The sequence below is a fragment of the Sciurus carolinensis genome, chromosome 4 (genome assembly GCF_902686445.1).
Source record: "Sciurus carolinensis chromosome 4, mSciCar1.2, whole genome shotgun sequence".
NCBI lineage: Eukaryota > Metazoa > Chordata > Mammalia > Rodentia > Sciuridae > Sciurus > Sciurus carolinensis.
Genome location: NC_062216.1, coordinates 156,858,940 through 156,877,819, shown reverse-complemented (window position 1 = coordinate 156,877,819; position 18,880 = coordinate 156,858,940). Strand labels below are relative to the sequence as shown.

General features: G+C 39.0%; 1 protein-coding gene across 2 annotated transcripts in view; it reads right to left on the bottom strand.

Moving 5' to 3' along the window:
- The window catches only part of Ano4 (anoctamin 4), a 322,489-nt gene that overhangs the window by 195,589 nt on the left and 108,020 nt on the right, over positions 1 to 18,880 (bottom strand). For both annotated transcript variants that reach the window (XM_047550092.1, XM_047550093.1), the window contains exon 2: positions 5,299 to 5,493. In XM_047550092.1, the coding sequence (XP_047406048.1) occupies positions 5,299 to 5,353 (55 nt within the window). In that variant the 5' untranslated portion in view covers positions 5,354 to 5,493. The remainder of the gene's footprint in view (positions 1 to 5,298; positions 5,494 to 18,880) is intronic.

Below are 18,880 nucleotides of genomic sequence, written 5' to 3'. Positions count from 1 at the left end.
ACACCCCCAGCCTTGAATCATAATTTTTGTATTGTGTCACCTTCTACTCTTCATCTCTATACTCACCTGCTATCTCCCAGATTACATTTTCTTATTCCTTGATGCTTTAACCTGGCTTGTCATTCTTCCTAAAACTACCTGACCAATTCCTGGTCATTTCAATTCAAAACTATCCCCAGCATCCATGGGATATTTGTTCCAAGACCCTCCACTGACAGCAAATCCTGCAGATGCTCAAATTCCTTACATAAAATCGTGTAGTTTTGCATGTAACCTACATACAGCCTCCAGTGTACTTTAAATCATCTCTATATTATTTATATCACCTAATGTGATACAAATGATATTGTTCAGAGAAAAATCACAAATCACAAGAAAAATGTCTGTATACATTCAGTACAGATATAATTTTTCCCAAATATTTTTGATACACATTGGGTTGAATCCACAGATGCAGAATAGAATCCAAGGATAAGAAGGGCTGACTGCCTACGTAGATGATCCTTCCCATACTCTTGCCTCTCGGTCCCTGGAAATCCTTCAATGACCTTACCCTGTGCCCCAGTACAGTCTTTTACTTTATACTGTAGTCTAGACCTCTGCAATATTAGTGCCATTCGTCTCAGTCTTTGACCACCTATTCTTACCTTTCCAGCTCTTTCTTCCATTACCCTAACTCCAACATACTTTGGACCCCTTCCAAGACTTCCACCCAACTGATCCTACCAATTTTTCAGCATTCCTCTCCAACCTTCATGTCTTTACTCCCTTCTTCACCAGGTTTAAGTCACGTAATCAATCACTGTGGTCACTCCCTTCTGTTCACCTTTGATTTTATCTCTTTGGTTTTATTCTCATTCTCAGTGGTGATCTTCCTTCCCACATTAAAGATAAAACTAACACAAGGAGGAAAAATTTTTTTAGATCCCCGTCACACCTGCCAAAATCTATCTATTTCCTCTTCCCACCTGTTACCTAGCATCACAGATAACATCAATGGCCTCATGGTGCATAATTCCCATCCTGCCACTGACACACACTCCTCTCTTTAATATCATGAATTATCTACTGGATATTTGCTATTTTGAAAAGAAACTTTATCTTGCCTCTTTTCCTCCCTAGTGGCTTCCCTGTTCATTTACTATTCTTCATAGAAAAAAAAAAAAAAAAAAAGCCTATATTCCCAACATCTCATTTGTAGCCTTCATTCTCTTAAACCCACTTCAATCATGGCTTCTTATCCATCATATCACCAAAACTGCTCTTATCCAAATCACCAATGACTTTCACTCTACTAAAATCAATGGCCAATTCTCAGTCTTCATCTTACTTGACTTTCAACTTTTAACCTAGATAATCACTCTTCTCTTCTGGATAAGCTTTTTTAGCTTCTAAAACATGACACTTCTGGCTTCCCTCCATCATTACTTGCCATTTTTCTTGACCTTCCTTACTAGTGGTTTACATCCTCTATGACCATTTATTACTGTGTTGGAGTGCCCCAGGTCTCAGCCCTTGATCCTGTACCCTCTCTGTCTATACAGCTGTCTCTCGGTATTCACAGGGGATTGGTTCCAGGACACCCCATGACTGTCAGAAATCCATGATACTCAAATCTATTATATAAAATGGTACAGTATTACATGTTACTTATCCCACCCTCTTGTACATTTTAAATTGTCTTATAATACTTACAATACCTAATAAAATATAAATGTTGTCTGTATTGTTCAGGGAATAATGACAAGAGAAAAAATCTGTTCATGTTCAGCCTACGTGAAAGTCCTTTCCAAATAATTTTGATCTATACTTGATTAAATACAGAGATGCAAAACTTACCAAAATGGGGAACCAATTGTATTTCTTCATTTGGTCATCTCTTTCTATCCAATGGATTTAAATATAATGCATATGACAACAGCTGTCAATTTTAAATTTCCTTTGCAGACTAATCTCTCAACTCCAGACACATGTATCCTCCCATCCATGTGATCTCACCATTTCTTGAATATCATATCCATGATCAAAATTCTGATCTCAGCCCCGCCTTTGCCCTCAAACCAAATATTCTTCCCCTGCAGCCTTCTCCATCTCAGTTAATAGTAAGCCAATTTATTCATGCCAAAAAGTTTTTGATTCATCTTTAACCCTTTTTTTTTCTTACCCCACATACAATGTATTGAAGAATTCTGTTAACCCAACTTTAAAATATATCTGGAATCTGAATTCTCCCCATCATATCTACCATTCTAAGTCAAAACTACTCTCATCTCTCAATTAGATGATTTTGCAGGTTGCCTATTTGACCTTCCTCTTTTTATTTTCTCCCTACTACCCTATAGTGTATTCTCAAACAACTGAAGTGATTTCATTAAAAATATGTCAGGTCATAAGATTCTTCTCAAAACATTCTAACATCTCCCATTTCACATAGGGTTTAAAGTACTCACAATGGCCTGCTTCATCTGGTCCCTATGGCTTCATTGAATATATTCTCCTCCCTTGTGCACTACATTCCAGGTTCATGGACCTCCATGCACTTCTTCAAACTGGCAGATTGACTCCTACTCTAGCTGCCTGTTCACTGACTATTCCTCTGTTGACAATTAAGCTGCCCAAACACCCACATGGTCCTCAGCAACTTCTGCTCTTTGATTGCACATCTCCATGTGTGGCTTACCCTGCCCACCTGTTAAAATTATAACATGCCCCCTCCCCACTGCCTGATTCCTCTCCTTATTCTTTTATCCATAATGCCCTCATCATACACACTACATATTTACAATATTATATATAGTTAATATATAATTACAAATAGTAATTATAAATAAAACATAGCTGTATATAACTATAATATTGGTTATGTATTGTATAGTTTATCTACTTATTATGTTGATTTATTCTTTCCCCCACCTAGTATGCGATCTCGCCTAGGGCAATAACTTTTGTCTGCTTATTCACTGATGTATCTCAAGTACTTGTTGAAAGAAAGGCAGGCAGAGCAATTAAAAAGCTATTGTCAGATCTAAAAAACAGCTGATAAAGGTTCTGTTTGGTCCTACCCTATAAATATTTATTGGGAGTACAAGATGAACGATCCATAATCCCTGGCCTTGAAGACCTTTCAGAAGACAGACAGATATAATACCAAAATGATAAGAGATAATGGAGCAAAACCAGGGAATCCTAGAAAGAGTGGCCTGAGCAAAGTTTGGGAGGCATAAAACAACAATGTGTAGAGAACTGGAAGTCCATTAATATGAAGAGATGTGATGGGTCTGTCTGATGTGCCAACGTGGCATGGTTACAGTCCCCAGTCCCTTGATTAGTTATAATCTAGGGAGGACTGATCCAATCTGTTGAAAGGCCTTAAACACAGAACTTAGGCCTCCCTGAAGAAGTAGTTCCACCTGTGACAGCAGTGATCACTGTGCATGAGAGTTACAGCCTGCCCTTCCAGACTGCCTGCCCTATAGAAGTCAAACTTGCCTATCCAGTCTCAAAATGACAAAAGTCAATTTCTTACAATCAGTCTTTAGTATATATCATCTACCACTTATGTTTTTCTGGTTGAGCCCTACTAGAAAAACTAGGGTAATAAAGTTTAAGGCAGAAGCAGGCAGAAAATTGAAGGATGAAAAGTGCATTTCCTTTAACATGCTAAGCAGTATGTATTTGACCTATCAACAATAGGACAAGCAAGGCGCATACCATGATCAGGGAGAGAGATGACTCTGGATTTGCTATAGAGGATGTACTAGGACAGGTGGCAAGAGGAAGAGAGAGAAGCTAGAGGTTGGGAAACCAGCAAAGCTACATGTGGGAGAACAGGAGAAATTAGAAGTTTGTTATGGAAGCATATAGAACAGTGTTTGGGGAAGAAGTGTGTGTCCAACTTGGTCTGCCGCATCAGAAGGGTATGGCAAGCACCTACCACTTGTGATAAAAGCAGGTCACTAAGGACCTCAAGAATGGCCACAGTGGAGGAGAAGAGCTAGAAAACTTTGGGATTATTCTTCCCAAAGTTTTGTTTATAAGGGAGGAGGGAGAAGTGGCAGAAGAGAGAAGAGGATACAGTGTTAAATGAAGATGATTAGAATGGGAGAAGCTTGGGTCTTTGCATGAACTCAGGGTGGATGGCCAGTAGTACAGAAATGGAAATGAGAGGTGAAAATAAAGGGATACATTTTCCTAAGCAGAGTTCAAGAAAGAAGAGGTGTCCAAGGTTCAAAGCACACAGGTGAAGCCCTGTTCAAAGATGGTGGGAGGTCCCCCTTCTTGTGAAAACTAGGAGAATAGGTGAAAGGATAGGAATCAATAATGATACACTTGAAGACAGAGGAAAAGGAACCTCCATAATTCATGCCCAGTGGCCTTGGGGTTTCTTGGAGAGGTTCAGAAACAAGTTTACCATCTCAGAGAAGATGGTATAACCTGGCAAGAGGTTGAGACTTGGCTTCCATGGAGATTGGGTCACCACCTGCTAGGACATTTCAGAAAATAATTAGGATTGGGTAAGAGTTCTTCTAAATGATATCTAAATTCCCTTGTAATTCAACATTTCTACAATATAACCTTACAGAAACATTACCTTTTAAATGATGTTTCTTTATCACCCAAAACAATGCCTAGCATATGGCAGGCACTCAGTCAGTATTTGTTAAATGAATGAATGAATGAATGAATGAATACTTAAATGAGCTTCTGCCCCAAACAAGCACATACAACCTTTTAATTGGAATTACCTGTTTTAATGTAGAATTGTTTTAACATTTTTAAGAGACCACAAATGCATCCCAGAGGCCATGAAGCTTAATATAATGACTCTAGTCTTCTCCCCTGACTTCAGGAGGATATGAGCAAGACGATCCAGATAACTTGGGTTTCTAAGTGTACATTTTTAGCTTGAATGTTTTTTTTGTTTTTGTTTTTGTTTTTTTTCTGGGGCATCTTAGAGTAAATTATCAGGAAAAAAAACAAATCTCTATTTTAGTGTGCAAGTTTTTCTAAACCAAGCAGGAATTTATCTGTCTGATTTCCATTTAGATTCTACCACTGCAGGTGGAATGAAGTCTTAAACTTCTCTGATACATCCATCTCCTGTAATTGGTCTTGGTGGTAATTTACCACTGACTGAAGTAAAGTGAGAGAGAGAGAGAAAGAGAGAGACACCAGATTTTTGAAAAAAAAAAATAATAATAAAGTAAGCTTAACTGGAGGTATAACATAATCAATGTGATGAAGGCTGTGTCAGGTTGCTGTTAAAATGGACCTCTGTTGAACTTCCCCATGCATTACCTGCATGGAAAACTTTGGTTTTTCCATTAGTAATTCCAGAAGAGCTTGCCTCCATTTTTAATGATCTTCTGCCTGGTGGGAGTGAGGAATGCCTGACCACGGGCAGGCGACGACGTGACCCTGGACGGCTTGCCACACTCCGCCGTTGATGGATTTGCAAACGCTTTTCAGCCCCATGAATAGATAAACTTAAACCTGGAATGAGAAATAGCACCATTAGACTGAAGAAGTCAGTTCAGAGTGACTAAAATGTCAAGTTATGTTCTTGCATGAATACCAGAGAGCATAAGCCAGTATGTTTCAAATTTCTAAGGAAAGATAGTGATACTAGAATTGTAATATCAGTAGATTTTTACATGATTGTATTTATCAAACATTGCTTCATTCAAAAGTGGACATCTTTAGTAATCACAACAAGATTTCTGTGAAAGACGTTTCAATAAAATCAAACATTAAACTTCTATCAAAATTATTTCCAAAGTCCTGGGGAAATATGCACATATTTGGCATGCTATAGTCAAGGGCTCTGGGGCTTAGGAACTGTTGCTGAGGTGTCTGGAATTTCAGTACAAATCAAGGAATGATCTCCATGAAATGCACAGATAGAGTCATTAATTGAACTCACATTTACACCTCTGATAACCTAGAATTATGTGCCTTTTTAGAAATATTTTATTCAAGATAACTTCAAACATATCAAAAGCAGAATAATAATATTATGAAAACCATGTACCTATCCCCAGCAACAAATACCAAGACAAGTCCATTCTTGCTCCATCTATCCCTCTCCCTGTGTTGTTGGTCTGCTTTTTCAGTGTTGGAATAGTCTAAAGCCAATTCCAGACATCATATCAATCTCATCAAAAGCATATATTGATCATGTTGACTTACATCAATTACATCAAAGTGGATTATATCCACTGATGTATATCAATTGGTCAAAAAAATTCTGAGCTCCAAAGATATTTTTAAAAATGCTCACTGATTACCATTGGAGTTCGCCAAAATACCAATTCACTACTCTTAAAATTGATAAAGGGAAATAAGTAAGCATTTATCCTGCCTTTCCTTTACCCACCATATTTCAAGATATACAAGTGCTTGCTGAAAGGAAGTTATTCACTACAGAAAAAGTCCTAGTTGATAAATGCTCATGGGAAACAGAATTATAAAATCATTTTAGAATTCCAGTAAAATATGAAAGGTGACAGGATTTATCCAAAGAAACTCTGCAAGGACAGAGCTAGAATTCAAACTTATAGATGACAGAATCCAGCTCTGTATTTTACAAGGAGTCTTAGTCTTATAATGCCATCAAGGCAGTGGGACTTATCAGGAATCATGTTATCTGACAGAGGAAAGCTAAGTTTCACCAAATTGCAGAATTCTTTTTTATTAAGAATCTTTTGAAAACTGAAAGTACAAATTTAGAGTTGGAAGGTACTTTAGTGTTTAGCTAATTAATCTGATGCCTCTTACGGATGAGGAGACTGAGGTCTGATGAGAGAAAACAATATAGTCATAGATTTTCAGAACTTGGAGGCCATAGTGAGAAGTCTACCAAAACCCCAGAAATGGAGGAAATAACAAGCCCACACAGAGGTAAACTGCAAAACTCGCATTTATGGTTCATGCCAAAGATATGAAGAGTCACCTTAAATTCCCCTGGGGCAGGGGAGAGGGAGTGATCTGGGTCAATTTAGAAGTTCGAATGAATCTTTTTTTAAATTTTTAAAATTTTTAAAAATTTTTCATTTTTTTATTTAAAATTTTTTTTATTTGTTCTAATTAGTTATACCTGACAGTAGAACGCATTTATGCATTTTCATCCATCATACATAAATGGAGTATATGTACAAGATTCTGATTGTACAAGATTGTACAAGAAAGGAAAATTCAAATCAGAATGGAGTCAGCAGAGGAAACATTAAAACGGTGCAAGATAGACAAATACGTGCAGTGCCCATTCAAATAGCAGTCTTGAAGTTTAAGAATTCGAATTGCACAGCCAGATAGTCCTAATGTGTGATTTTACTCTTCTGTATCACTAGCTGTCCTCATTCTGACAGAGTCTGCCAGACAACATACGGAATGGGACTTGGCTTCTAGTACAGGAAGAAAGTAATCACACCAGCATCACTGCCTACCAGCAGGCAGGGTTCTGTGTGAGCTAACGAACGGCTGTCCTGGGCTTTTACACATTTATCTTCTCATGAATTGCTTACTGTGAGTCTGTCCCCAAGATCTGGTTGCTAAGCCCCTGATGCTGTGAGCTCGAGTCTCATTTTGGAAGAATCAGTCAGGTTAGAACTGCCATGCTGAGCAGACCCTTGGAGACAGCCTGGCAGACTTCCCCCGGCAATGCCCAGGTGCCTAGACTGTGGGAACCTTCTAACCTGTGTCTCCGCGGGTATGACTGGTACCTCAGTGTCAACCTGTTTTTCTTCCACTCCACCCCGATCCGTAACACGATTTTTTAAAATGTTTTTTTAGTTGTCAATGGACCTCTATTTTCTTTATTGATATGTGGTGCTGAGGATCAAACCCAGTGCCTCACACATGCTAGGCAAGTGTTTCACCACTAAGCCACAACCCCAGCCCCCATAACACGATTATTATCTCCACATTTCCACACACGTGCATTTATGCATTTTCATCCATCATACATAAATGGAGTATATGTACAAGATTCTGATTGTACAAGATTGTACAAGAAAGGAAAACTCAAATCAGAATGGAGTCAGCAGAGGAAACATTAAAACGGTGCAAGATAGACAAATACGTGCAGTGCCCATTCAAATAGCAGTCTTGAAGTTTAAGAATTCGAATTGCACAGCCAGATAGTCCTAATGTGTGATTAGGACTGACTGTCTGTAAGTACATCAAGACTCCAGAAGAATCCAGATGAATTTAAAGGTGACAGTCGAAGGGAATGGGAGAGACATTTGAAATCGACAGCAGATGCAATCTCAGCCTGCAACTATGAAATAAACCACTGCCCCAGAAACACTTCTTCTTGGCCCCTTTGCAGAAGATTACTTGGTGGACAGAAATGGGATTATGACCACATATCCCTGGCACTTCTAGCTCTTGGGTAATCCCTTCAAGGAAGCACAAGATGACATCCAACAATAAAAATCACACTATGGAAATAAATGACGTAGCTACTTAGAAATGTTGGATCCTACGTTAGAAAATATAATACTGCGTATTATGGGGGGAAAGTCAAAAATAAAGAACAGTTAATGAGTATTGCCTGGAGAGTCTGGATATGAGGAAAGAAGGTCTGTTACACAAGAATTTGGGAAGAATCCCTAATGCCTAAGCAACTCCAGCCCCATTCTCTAAGAATTAAGAGTCATCAGAGATGCAAATGAAGGGCCTAGTCCATCAGTACTGTCCTCATATGAGAGCTAAGTCCATGGGAGACAGAGAGAGAATGAACAGCCAGTACACCAGAGAACAAACTCCAGACATCTGAGAATGTTAAGATTTGTAGAAGATTCAGAAGTCACATGTCTAGAAATGAATTGTTAGCCAATAAATTGCACTATCCAATTTGTTCTTAATTACTTTAGAAAAAAATTGTTGACATTGCTTATCTACTAAATGCCAGGCACTGTGCTTAGATATTGATCATTATCCCATCAATGTCTCATAACAACCCTAAAAAACAGAGAATTAATATCTACATTTTACAAATAGGAATCCAAGACTCAAGAATTAGTGGTCCAAGGTCATACAGAGACTGATTCACTGGCATTTTAAATCTATGCCTGACAGATTAAATACTAATACAGAGACAAATCGTTTAGGTGTGCAGTGGTTCTGAATAACTTAGAGATTTACCCAGGCAGGGACTGAAAGGTGCAGAATTCTGACTCTGTTATGGTTTAGATATTAGGTGTCTCCCAAAACTCATGTGTGAGACTATCCAGAAGGTTTAGAGGCGAACTGATTGGGTTATGAAAGTCTTAATCCAATCAGTGAATTAAGCCCCTGATAGGGATTAATTGAGTGGTAACTGTAGGCTTGTGGGGTGTGGCCAGAGGAGGTGGGTCATTAGGGGTGTGGCTTTGGGGTATATACTTGGTGAGCTGAGCATAGTCTCTTTCTGCTTCTTGATGCAATACCTGGAGCTACAACACACTCTTCTCCCATGATATTCTGCCTCATCTCAGTCCCTGAGGAATGGAGTTGGCCATCTATGGACTGAGCTAATGAAATAAGCCCTGTTATGGTTTGGATGTGAAATGTCCCCCCATAAGCTCACGTGTGAGACAATGCAAGAAGGTTCAGAGGAGAAATGATTGGGTTGTGAGAGTCTTAACCCAATCAGTGAATTAATCCTCTGATAAGGACTGAGTGGTAACTGAAATGGTAGGATGTAGCTGGAGGAGATGGGGATTGGGGGATGACTTTGGGGTATATATTTGTATCTGGCAAGTGGAGTCTCTTTCTCTGCTTTCTGATCATGATGTGAGCTGCTTCTCTCCACCACACTGTCCCACCATGATGTTCAGTCTCACCTCGAGCCCCAAGTAATGGAACCGGCCTTCTGTAGACTAAGGTCTCTGACACCATGAGCCCTCAAATAAACCTTCCCTCCTCCACAGTTGTTCTGGCTGGGTCCTTTTAGTCATGGCGGTGAAAAAGCTGACTAAAACGCACTCCTTTGACCCAAGCTCTTCTAGAACCCTCTTTTGCAGACTTGACTCATGACATCACCCACACCGAAATGTCCTCTTGGTTCTTGAATATCTATCAAACACCTTCATCATTACAAACCAGCTTGCACTGTCCCTTCCCCTTGAAGCCCTTCTTCTGCCAGTCTTTAATCTTGCAATTTTCTTGTAATTTTCTCTCATTATACAACTACCCAGAACTATTGTTCACCTACTGATATACAGATGGCCCATTTCTCCTGCTAGTATAAAATATGATCTCTACCAGGAAGGATCCTATTTTATACTTATCCCCTCCTCAGCTCTGAACAAAACACTTCCCATACAGCAGGTGTGAGATGATGACCCTCCCTCCATCCCCTCTCCCGCTGCACTTTGCCCTCTCCAAGGGACAAAGACCTCTTGGACATAGTGCAAGACAATGATGCTGAGCATGTTTATCTGGGCGATAAGTTTCTAATTGATGCTTCCTGTTTCATTATACTCTCACTATCTCTCCCAGACTCCTGGGGCCTGAAACTTGGCTGCCTCCCTCAGCATCAACAAAAAGCTTCCTTTCCCATTCAGCTGAGAAGATGAAGCCCAGGTGACCTAACCTTTAACTCCTTCCCTCTTTCCACCTCAAACTACTTTTATGAAGATACCTTTTCCTCCTGAGAGCTATCATCTACCTTGATAAAAGAGTTAAGTTCAGAACCTTGGAAAACACCGAGCTTTAGGAACAAGGAGAAAGATATACATGTCGTGGTTAAAATGTGGGTGCTATAGTAAGAGTTCCTGGGTTCAAATCTTAGCCACACCATTTGTTATGCTACCTTGTACAACTGATTTGACAGGGTTGTGTTTTTTTTTTTTTTTGTGCCTCAGTTTTCCTACTTGTTAAATTGGGATAAGAGTTCATCCCTGAGAGGGCTGCTGTGAGGTTAATTGAGTTAATGCCTCTAAAGTGCTATTGTGGTGTCTGGCACACAGCAGATGCTCAGTTTCAGTTAGCTTCCATCATTATCTATCATATCAATGACTTATGGATCTTCATTATTCTTAGGCTCTAACATTCAACACTGTTGCTTCTGCTCCCCTGTTTAAAACTCTTCTTTGGCTTTCATGACAACATTTTTGGCTACCTTTTTTACTTCTTTAAACTTTTACCTCTTATTTCTTGACTGTCCTGTTCCCAAAGTGGGGGTCTTGGTTTCCTAAGTTACTATAACAAATGACCCTCATACTGGTGGCTTAATAAAGTCATAAATTTTTATCTCACAGTTCTAGAGGTCAGGCATCTGAAACCAAGGTATTAATTAGCAGGGCTACATTTCTTGTAGAAGCTTTTGGGGAAGAATATGTTTCTTGCCTCCTTCAGCTTCTTACGGGTGCCAGCACTCCGTGAGTTCCTTGCCTTGTGGCCACATCACTCTTATCTGCCTTTGGTGTCACATCACCTTCTACCCTTTGTGTCTAGTCTCTCTCTGCCTCTCTCTCATAGGGACATTCGTGATGACATATTAGGGACCACCCAGATAATCCAGGATAATCTCCTCATCTCAAAATTCTTACCCTAATCCCATAAGCAAAGAGTCTTTTCCCAAATAAGGTCATGTTCACAAATTTCAGCGATGAGCACACAGACATATGTTTTATCAGCTTACCACAGTGGGTATTTCCCAAGGTTTTGACTTCGGCCATCTGTTCTCTACATGCTATACATCTGTGGGGATCTCTAAGATCCCCAAGAGATCTCATGGACTCTGTGTCTCCAACATCTCTGTGTGATCAGCTCCCCAAGTCATTCCTCCTGCTATTCTCTGTCTCCTAAACTTCAAGTTCACCTTTCCTATTTAGCTTGAATTTTCTGAGAAATTCAGTGAGTCCATAGAAACAAAGGGGTGCTTAATAGTGATTTTAAAAATCACACCAAAACTCATATTTCCTTTAAGTTCCTCGAACAGTTTCCTTACTCTCAAAAGCTCTTTCTAAAATGTAAATTTTTTTTTTCTCAATAAAATTGAATTCTTAGGTGCTGCTTCTCTCTGGCCCACTTCCAAGGGGCACCGTTCCTGGCTGCACTACACAGTGGAAGTACGCCTGTGTGATAGTGATTTTCTTTCATCTAAATGTCATTCCTGTGATTCAGAAGAGCTGTGTGCCACGGGTACATCTGCAGTTCTGCCAATGTTTTACAACTTACAGCAACAGTGTCTATGTGTCACATCACTGTCTTTGTCATTTCTTAGGTAAATTACTATGCAAACCATGGGAAAAACTGTATTTTGAATGTCACAACCATGAGCAAAATATAACATTTACCTATTCTTAATTAGGAAGATAATAATCTGCAGAAGGACACTTATTTCTAGCTTTCTCTTCAACTACAAAGTGGAGAGCAAACCAACTGCTTCACCGGCCCTGAACCCTGACCAGAAGGGAGGTAGAAATGTCCTTGGTTACTCTCAGACCTGGATTTACTTTCCCAAATGTTCTGTATCTTTACTAATATCCCCTCTTATTTGGATCAAAGAATACTTTGAAAAAGCTTTATCAAATAGGATCCTAGGAAGGAAAAGCTTGAACACACAGGAATGGGAACATCTGGTGTGACATTACCTTATGCATGTTCCCATTAGAAGGGACAGAATTTGTGCCACCTCAGTGAGGTGAGTTCAGGCAGGTTCTGTCCCCCGCCCAGTGCTGGGGATTGAACCCAGGCCTATGTACTTGCAAGGTAAGCACTCTACCAACTGAGCTATATCCCCAGGCAGACGGGTTCTGAGGAGCTTTGAGCATCATCGGAATTGGTGGGTAACTGAGTACAGGTGCATTCCAGGGAGTTCTTGAGAGCTGGAGGCCTGAGGACAGAGGGCTGCGTATTCCCAGTAGCCTGATGAGAGGATTGGCAGCAGGCCCACCATCCTCCACCACACCCGGTCCTCGGGATGTCACGCCTCCTTCTGTTTTTCTTATATTGTACCAGGCTTCTTGACAGATTGGCATCAGCATGTTACACAAATCTGGCAGTACCAACACATCAAAACCAGGAAGGACTTCCTGCCAAGGCACTGTCATTTGTAATTTTGTGACAGTTGTATGTTTAAAGCCACATTAACTTTGCATTTAAGCACTTTGAAAAAAAGGCCCAAATGCTAAAGACTAGCTATAAAGTACCCAGATTTAACTTTTGGCTCAATGTTAATACGAGGAATTTACAGACTCAGAAAGAATAAGCGCCTGTACAATGGTTGGACCAGTGTCACTTAAATTAAAATAATGTGCTGCAGATAGGTTCTTGGCATTTTCTCCTCTTCAAATCTACCTCTAGATTCTTTACAGCCTTTTTTGTAACTTCTAGCTCTCCTGCTGCTGGGGCTGAATTAAGTCTCCTTTCTTCTACTACTAAAAGGACCCCAATTCCAGAAACCACAGTGGAAGAGTGGGTTACTTTCTCCAATTATGCCTTCTCTCTCTGCCTTGCAGTGGCTGGTCAGTATTTCACAATAGGGGAAATAGTGCTTCATGGTTTCAAACTTAGTCATCATGACCAAGCAAGGGAAGTGGTAAATCAAGAGAACCTGGATCAGCTCAACTCTTCCTACTCTTTTCTTTACCCCCACAAGCCCATTCACAGTTAAAAATTGCCCATTATTTTTTATGACGAGTGATTTAAAAACTCTTTTAAAATGATGCAGTATGTGTCCAAAGAAAACAAAATTAGTATGTAGAAGAAATATCTGCACTCCCATGTGGATTACAGCATTATTCACATTAGCCAAGATACAGAATCAACCTAAGTGTCCTTCCACAGATGGGTGGATAACAAAAATGTGGCATATGCACACAGTGGAATATTATTCTGCCTTAAAAAGAAGGAAATCCTGTCACTTGTGACAATACAGGTGAACCTGAAGGACATTACATCAAGTGAAATAAGCCAAGCATAAAAAGACATATACCACAAGATCCCAGTTATAATGAGGAATTTAAAAATTTGCATTCATAGAAGCATAAAAGAGAAGGGAATTCCCAGTGGTTAGGGGGAGGTAGAGAGGTTGGGAGATGTGAGTCAAAGTACACAAAACTTAGGAGGAATAAATTCTGGAGAGCTACTGAACAGCACAATGATGACAGTTAATAACAAATGAGGTAGAGAGGTTGGGAGATGTGAGTCAAAGTACACAAAACTTAGGAGGAATAAATTCTGGAGAGCTACTGAACAGCACAATGATGACAGTTAATAACAAATGAACTGTACTTTTGGAAATCACTAAGAGTATATTTTAAGTGTTCTCACCACAAATACAACAAGTATGTGAGGATATATGTACATATATATGTATGTTAATTAGCTTAATTTAGCCATTTCATAATATTAACGTATTTCAAAACATTGTGTTGCAGACAATAAAAGTATAGAATTTTTCTTTGTCATTTATACACCAAAAAATTTTTAAAAATAAAAAATTTCAATGATGACTATGTCATCAGAGAATTGCCAACTAGACAAGAATTAAACATCATGGCACACTTAATAAAAAGGTGAAAATAAAAAAAAAAACATTGCAATACCAAATGCTGACAAGGATAGGAGACATGAATGTTCATTCATGGCTGGTGGGAATACAAAATGGTATAGGCACTTTGGAAGATAATTTGACAGTCTCTTCCAAAACTGAACACACTTTTACCACATGATCCAACAATGCTCTTTAATATTTATTCAAATGAATTGAAAACTTGTGTCCACACAAAAATCTGTGCATGAAGGTTCCCAGCAACTTGATTCATAAATTGCCTAAACTTGGAAGCAACCAAGATGTCCTGGAGTTTGTAAATGGATAAATGAACTTGGTGCATTCAGACAATGGGCCAGCACACAGTACTAAGAAAGGAGCTATGGGGTCATACAAAGACGTACAGGAAACTTAAATGCATATTACTAAGTAAAACGGGTCAATCTGAAAGGAGACATGCTCTATGACTCCAGTTATATGACATTTGGGACAAGGCAAAACTATAAAGACAGTGAAAAGTGGCTGCCGGGGAGGATAGAGAGATGAACAGGTGGAGCACAGAGCAGTACCAGGGCAGTGAAATTACTCTCTATGGTCCCACCATGGTGGACACATGTCACAAATGTGTCTAGATCCAGAAAATGTACATCACCTGAGGGAACATCAATGTCAATGATGGGTTTGGGGTATGATGTATCACGGAAGGTTTATCAATATAATAAATTGTAATAAATGTTTCATTCTGGTGTAGGAAGGCAATCATGGGGAAAGCTGGAAGGGCAGAGGATATGTAGGAACTCTATTTAATACTCAATTTTGCTAAGAATCTATAACTGCTCTAAAATATAAAGACTATTTTTTTTTTTAAAGATGCTATCACTGTTGGTGAGGATATAACACAACAGGGACTCTCAGACCCTCCTGCCTCAACATGGACAATCAGACAATTTGATAAAACTTAAGAACGTTTGCCAGGGGCAGTTGTGCACGCCTGTAATCCCAGTGGCTTGGGAGGCTGAGGCAGGAGGATCGCCAGTTCAAAGCCAGCCTCAGAAACTTAGTGAGGCCCTAAGCAACTCAGTGAGACCCTGTCTCTAAATAAAATATAAAAAAGGTCTGGGGATGTGGCTCAGTGGTTAAGTGCCCCTGGGTTTAATCCCTGGCACCAAAAAACAAACAAAACAACAAGAACAACAAGATTTCATCTTACTCCAATTAGAATGGCTTTTGTCAAGAACACAAACAATAATAGATGTTGGTGTGGATGTGGGGAAAAAGGCACACTTTAACATTGCTGGGAGAGTTGCAAATTGGTGCAGCCACTCTGGAAAACAGTGTGGAGAATCCTCAGAAAACTTGGAATGGACCCACCATTTGACCCAGTTATCCCACTCCTCCGTTTATACCCAAAGGATTTAAAATCAGCATACTACAGTAATGCAGCCACATCAATGTTTATAGCAGCTCAATTTACAATAGCTAGATTGTGGAACCAACCTAGCTGCCCTTCAATAGATGAATGGATAAAGAAACTGTGGCATATATACACACAATGGAATATTATTCAGCCATAAAGAATAATAATATTATGGCGTTTTGCAGGTACATGGATGGAATTGGAGGATATCATGCTAAATGAAATAAGCCAAGCCCAAAAAACCAAAGGCCAAATGTTTTCCCTGATAAGTAGAGAATGATATATAATGGGGGTTGGGGGTGAGAGAAGAATGGAGGGACTTTATGTAGAAGGAAATGAGAGGGAGGGGGGTATGAAAAATCGTGGAATGAGACAGGCATCATTACCATATGTACATGTATGATTACACAAATGGTACGAATCTACATCGTGTAGAACAATAGAAATGAAATGATGTACCCCATTTGTGTACAGTGAATCAAAATGCAGTCTGTAGGGCTGGGGATTTAGCTCAGTTGGTTGAGTGCTTGCCTTGCAAGCACAAGGCCCTGGGTTCAATCCCCAGCATCACAAAAAAAAAAAAAAAAAAAAAAAAATGCAGTCTGTAAAAAATAAAAAATAGTTTTTTTTTAAAAAAAGAATGTTTCTCTCTACATATATTAATTCCACTTCTAGGAAGTTATCTCTAGGAAATTGTCAGACATGTTAAGACTTACATACAAAAATGTTTCATTCAGGGTTTTCTGTAACACAGGGAAATGGTAAATAGATTGGCTTTCACGTTAAACAGATATTTTGCATAGTCTGGGTCTGCCTGTAGTAGGTGTGAGACATTGAGTTGTATGCGAGCCTCTATTTCTCTATTTTTTCTTTTGCAAAATGGAAGTTTAAATATCTACCTTAAATATTTGTAATGAGGGTTAAATACATGTGTGTTTTTGCATAAATGGTGCCTGACATGTAGGGAACATTCAGTAAACAATACTTAGCATCATAATTCCCAGTGAATAATTCTGATATTATAATGATAATAATTATTCTAATTATAGTGGTACTGGAATCTAGAAATGTATCTGTTAACAGGGGAATAGCTGAATGCATTATGATCCACTCATACTTTGGAATGCACTACAGCAAACATGTTAGTAAAAAATGCACTTTAAGATAGGAAAATGCTCATTCAGTCAGTCAATCCTATCATTCATTCATTCAGTCAGTCTTTGCTACTTGGATACTGATTTATAAGGATGTAGAACTAGTGAGTATTAAAGGTGAAGGCAATGAACCACCAAGTCTTTCATTTTCCTAAATTGACTCTCATTTTCCTCATTTGTAAATTGAAGGTTTGGAGATAGTCCCTGGGCCTGGCGATGTTGTGTTGGTCCCCACGCACCTCAAGTCCACTCCCCACCATTCTCCATGTATTCTGTACCCCGAGAAGCTAACTCTTCCAACAAGGCCACCTGGGCACCCTCACAGGCTTCCAATTGTTCTCAACCATTGGAAGCTCTGGCAGGAGCTAGAGAGTGGGAGGAAGAGAGGTCTAATTACCTCTTCCCTGCTCCTCTCCTGTTCCAGCACTTCTTAGGATCCTTCCACTTCTGAAATCCCTCTACAAGGTCCACCCTGTTGGCTCCTTTTCCATGGCTCCTGCTCTTACTAGGATTTAACATTCTCCCTGCCTCTTTAGGCATACATCCAACCATCGTTGTCCACAGGAGATTGATTCTATGACTTCCTTTCAACTACTGAGGATATCAAAGTCTGCAGATGTGCTAATCCTTTATATAAAATGGCATAGTATTTGTATATAACACACACAATCTTCCCATATACTTCAATCATATCTAAGGTACTTATAATAGCCAATATAATATAAATGTTACGTAAATAGTTGTTACACTGTATTGTTAAGGCAATAACGACGAGAAAAAAATCTGTATAAGTTCATTACAGATATGATTTTTTAAAATATATTTTTAACTTAGAGTTGGTTGAATCCATGAATGCAGAATCCATGGATATGGAGGACCAACCATATTTTGTAAAGGCTCCCCAACACTGCTAGATCCTGGGTACTTCATCTTCTCTTGTTAATTTCCTTATATCAGTCACTCCTTTGCAACATAGGAAATTTCTTTATTAAAATGTTAGTTTATTAGAATTGTTTGTTCTGACTGAACCTTAACTATGGGAGTCTTAGAAATCCATCCCTTAATGCTAAGTTAATATTTCATGGATCTATGTCCTATAAACAAGCACCACTGAAAACTTCCATAGAAGGCTCTCAAATACTCTATGTTTGCTACCTTTAAACTTTATTCTATAAGTTTTTTTTTTCATTTTGTCTCATTTTGGATCATTTTTTCACTTCTCTGAATATCAATCTAAATTCTGAAAAAAAAATAAAATAAAATAAAAATAAATAAATTCTAGATTTCTTGCTTGGCCTAAACCTAGGATATTTAATTTATCCTAAATCTTTACTCAGGGCAATTCTGAGAGAATACCTATAGATTTCCTGTCACCTCATGGAAGTTTAAGAGTTTCCCTTGTGTTCTGTGAACTTAGGTACAATGTACCCCTCCTCAATTTCTTACAGATAGATAGCAGCTTCACATATTTATAATGGAAAATTGGCATAGACATTTAAGGATGTGATCTAAATGGAAACAGACAATTGTAAGTACACGGCTTAAAATCAATACCTGCGGAAAGAGTTATTTTTGGGTCTTCAATTGTTTATTTATTGATTCATTAAACATTTGAAGAGCTTTCTCTGTGCCAAGCACTAAGGATTCAGAGATTAAAAGATAGTGCTTGCCCTCATGGAACTCAGTCTGACAGAAAAGCATCCACCAGCACGTAAGTGGCAAAGAGCAAGGGTGTCTAAAGTAATGTGGAGGAGGACATCAATACTTCCTGAGTTTACAACAAAGAAAAGTCAAGGTCACTTGGTTTCTCACTAAGAAGCCCGT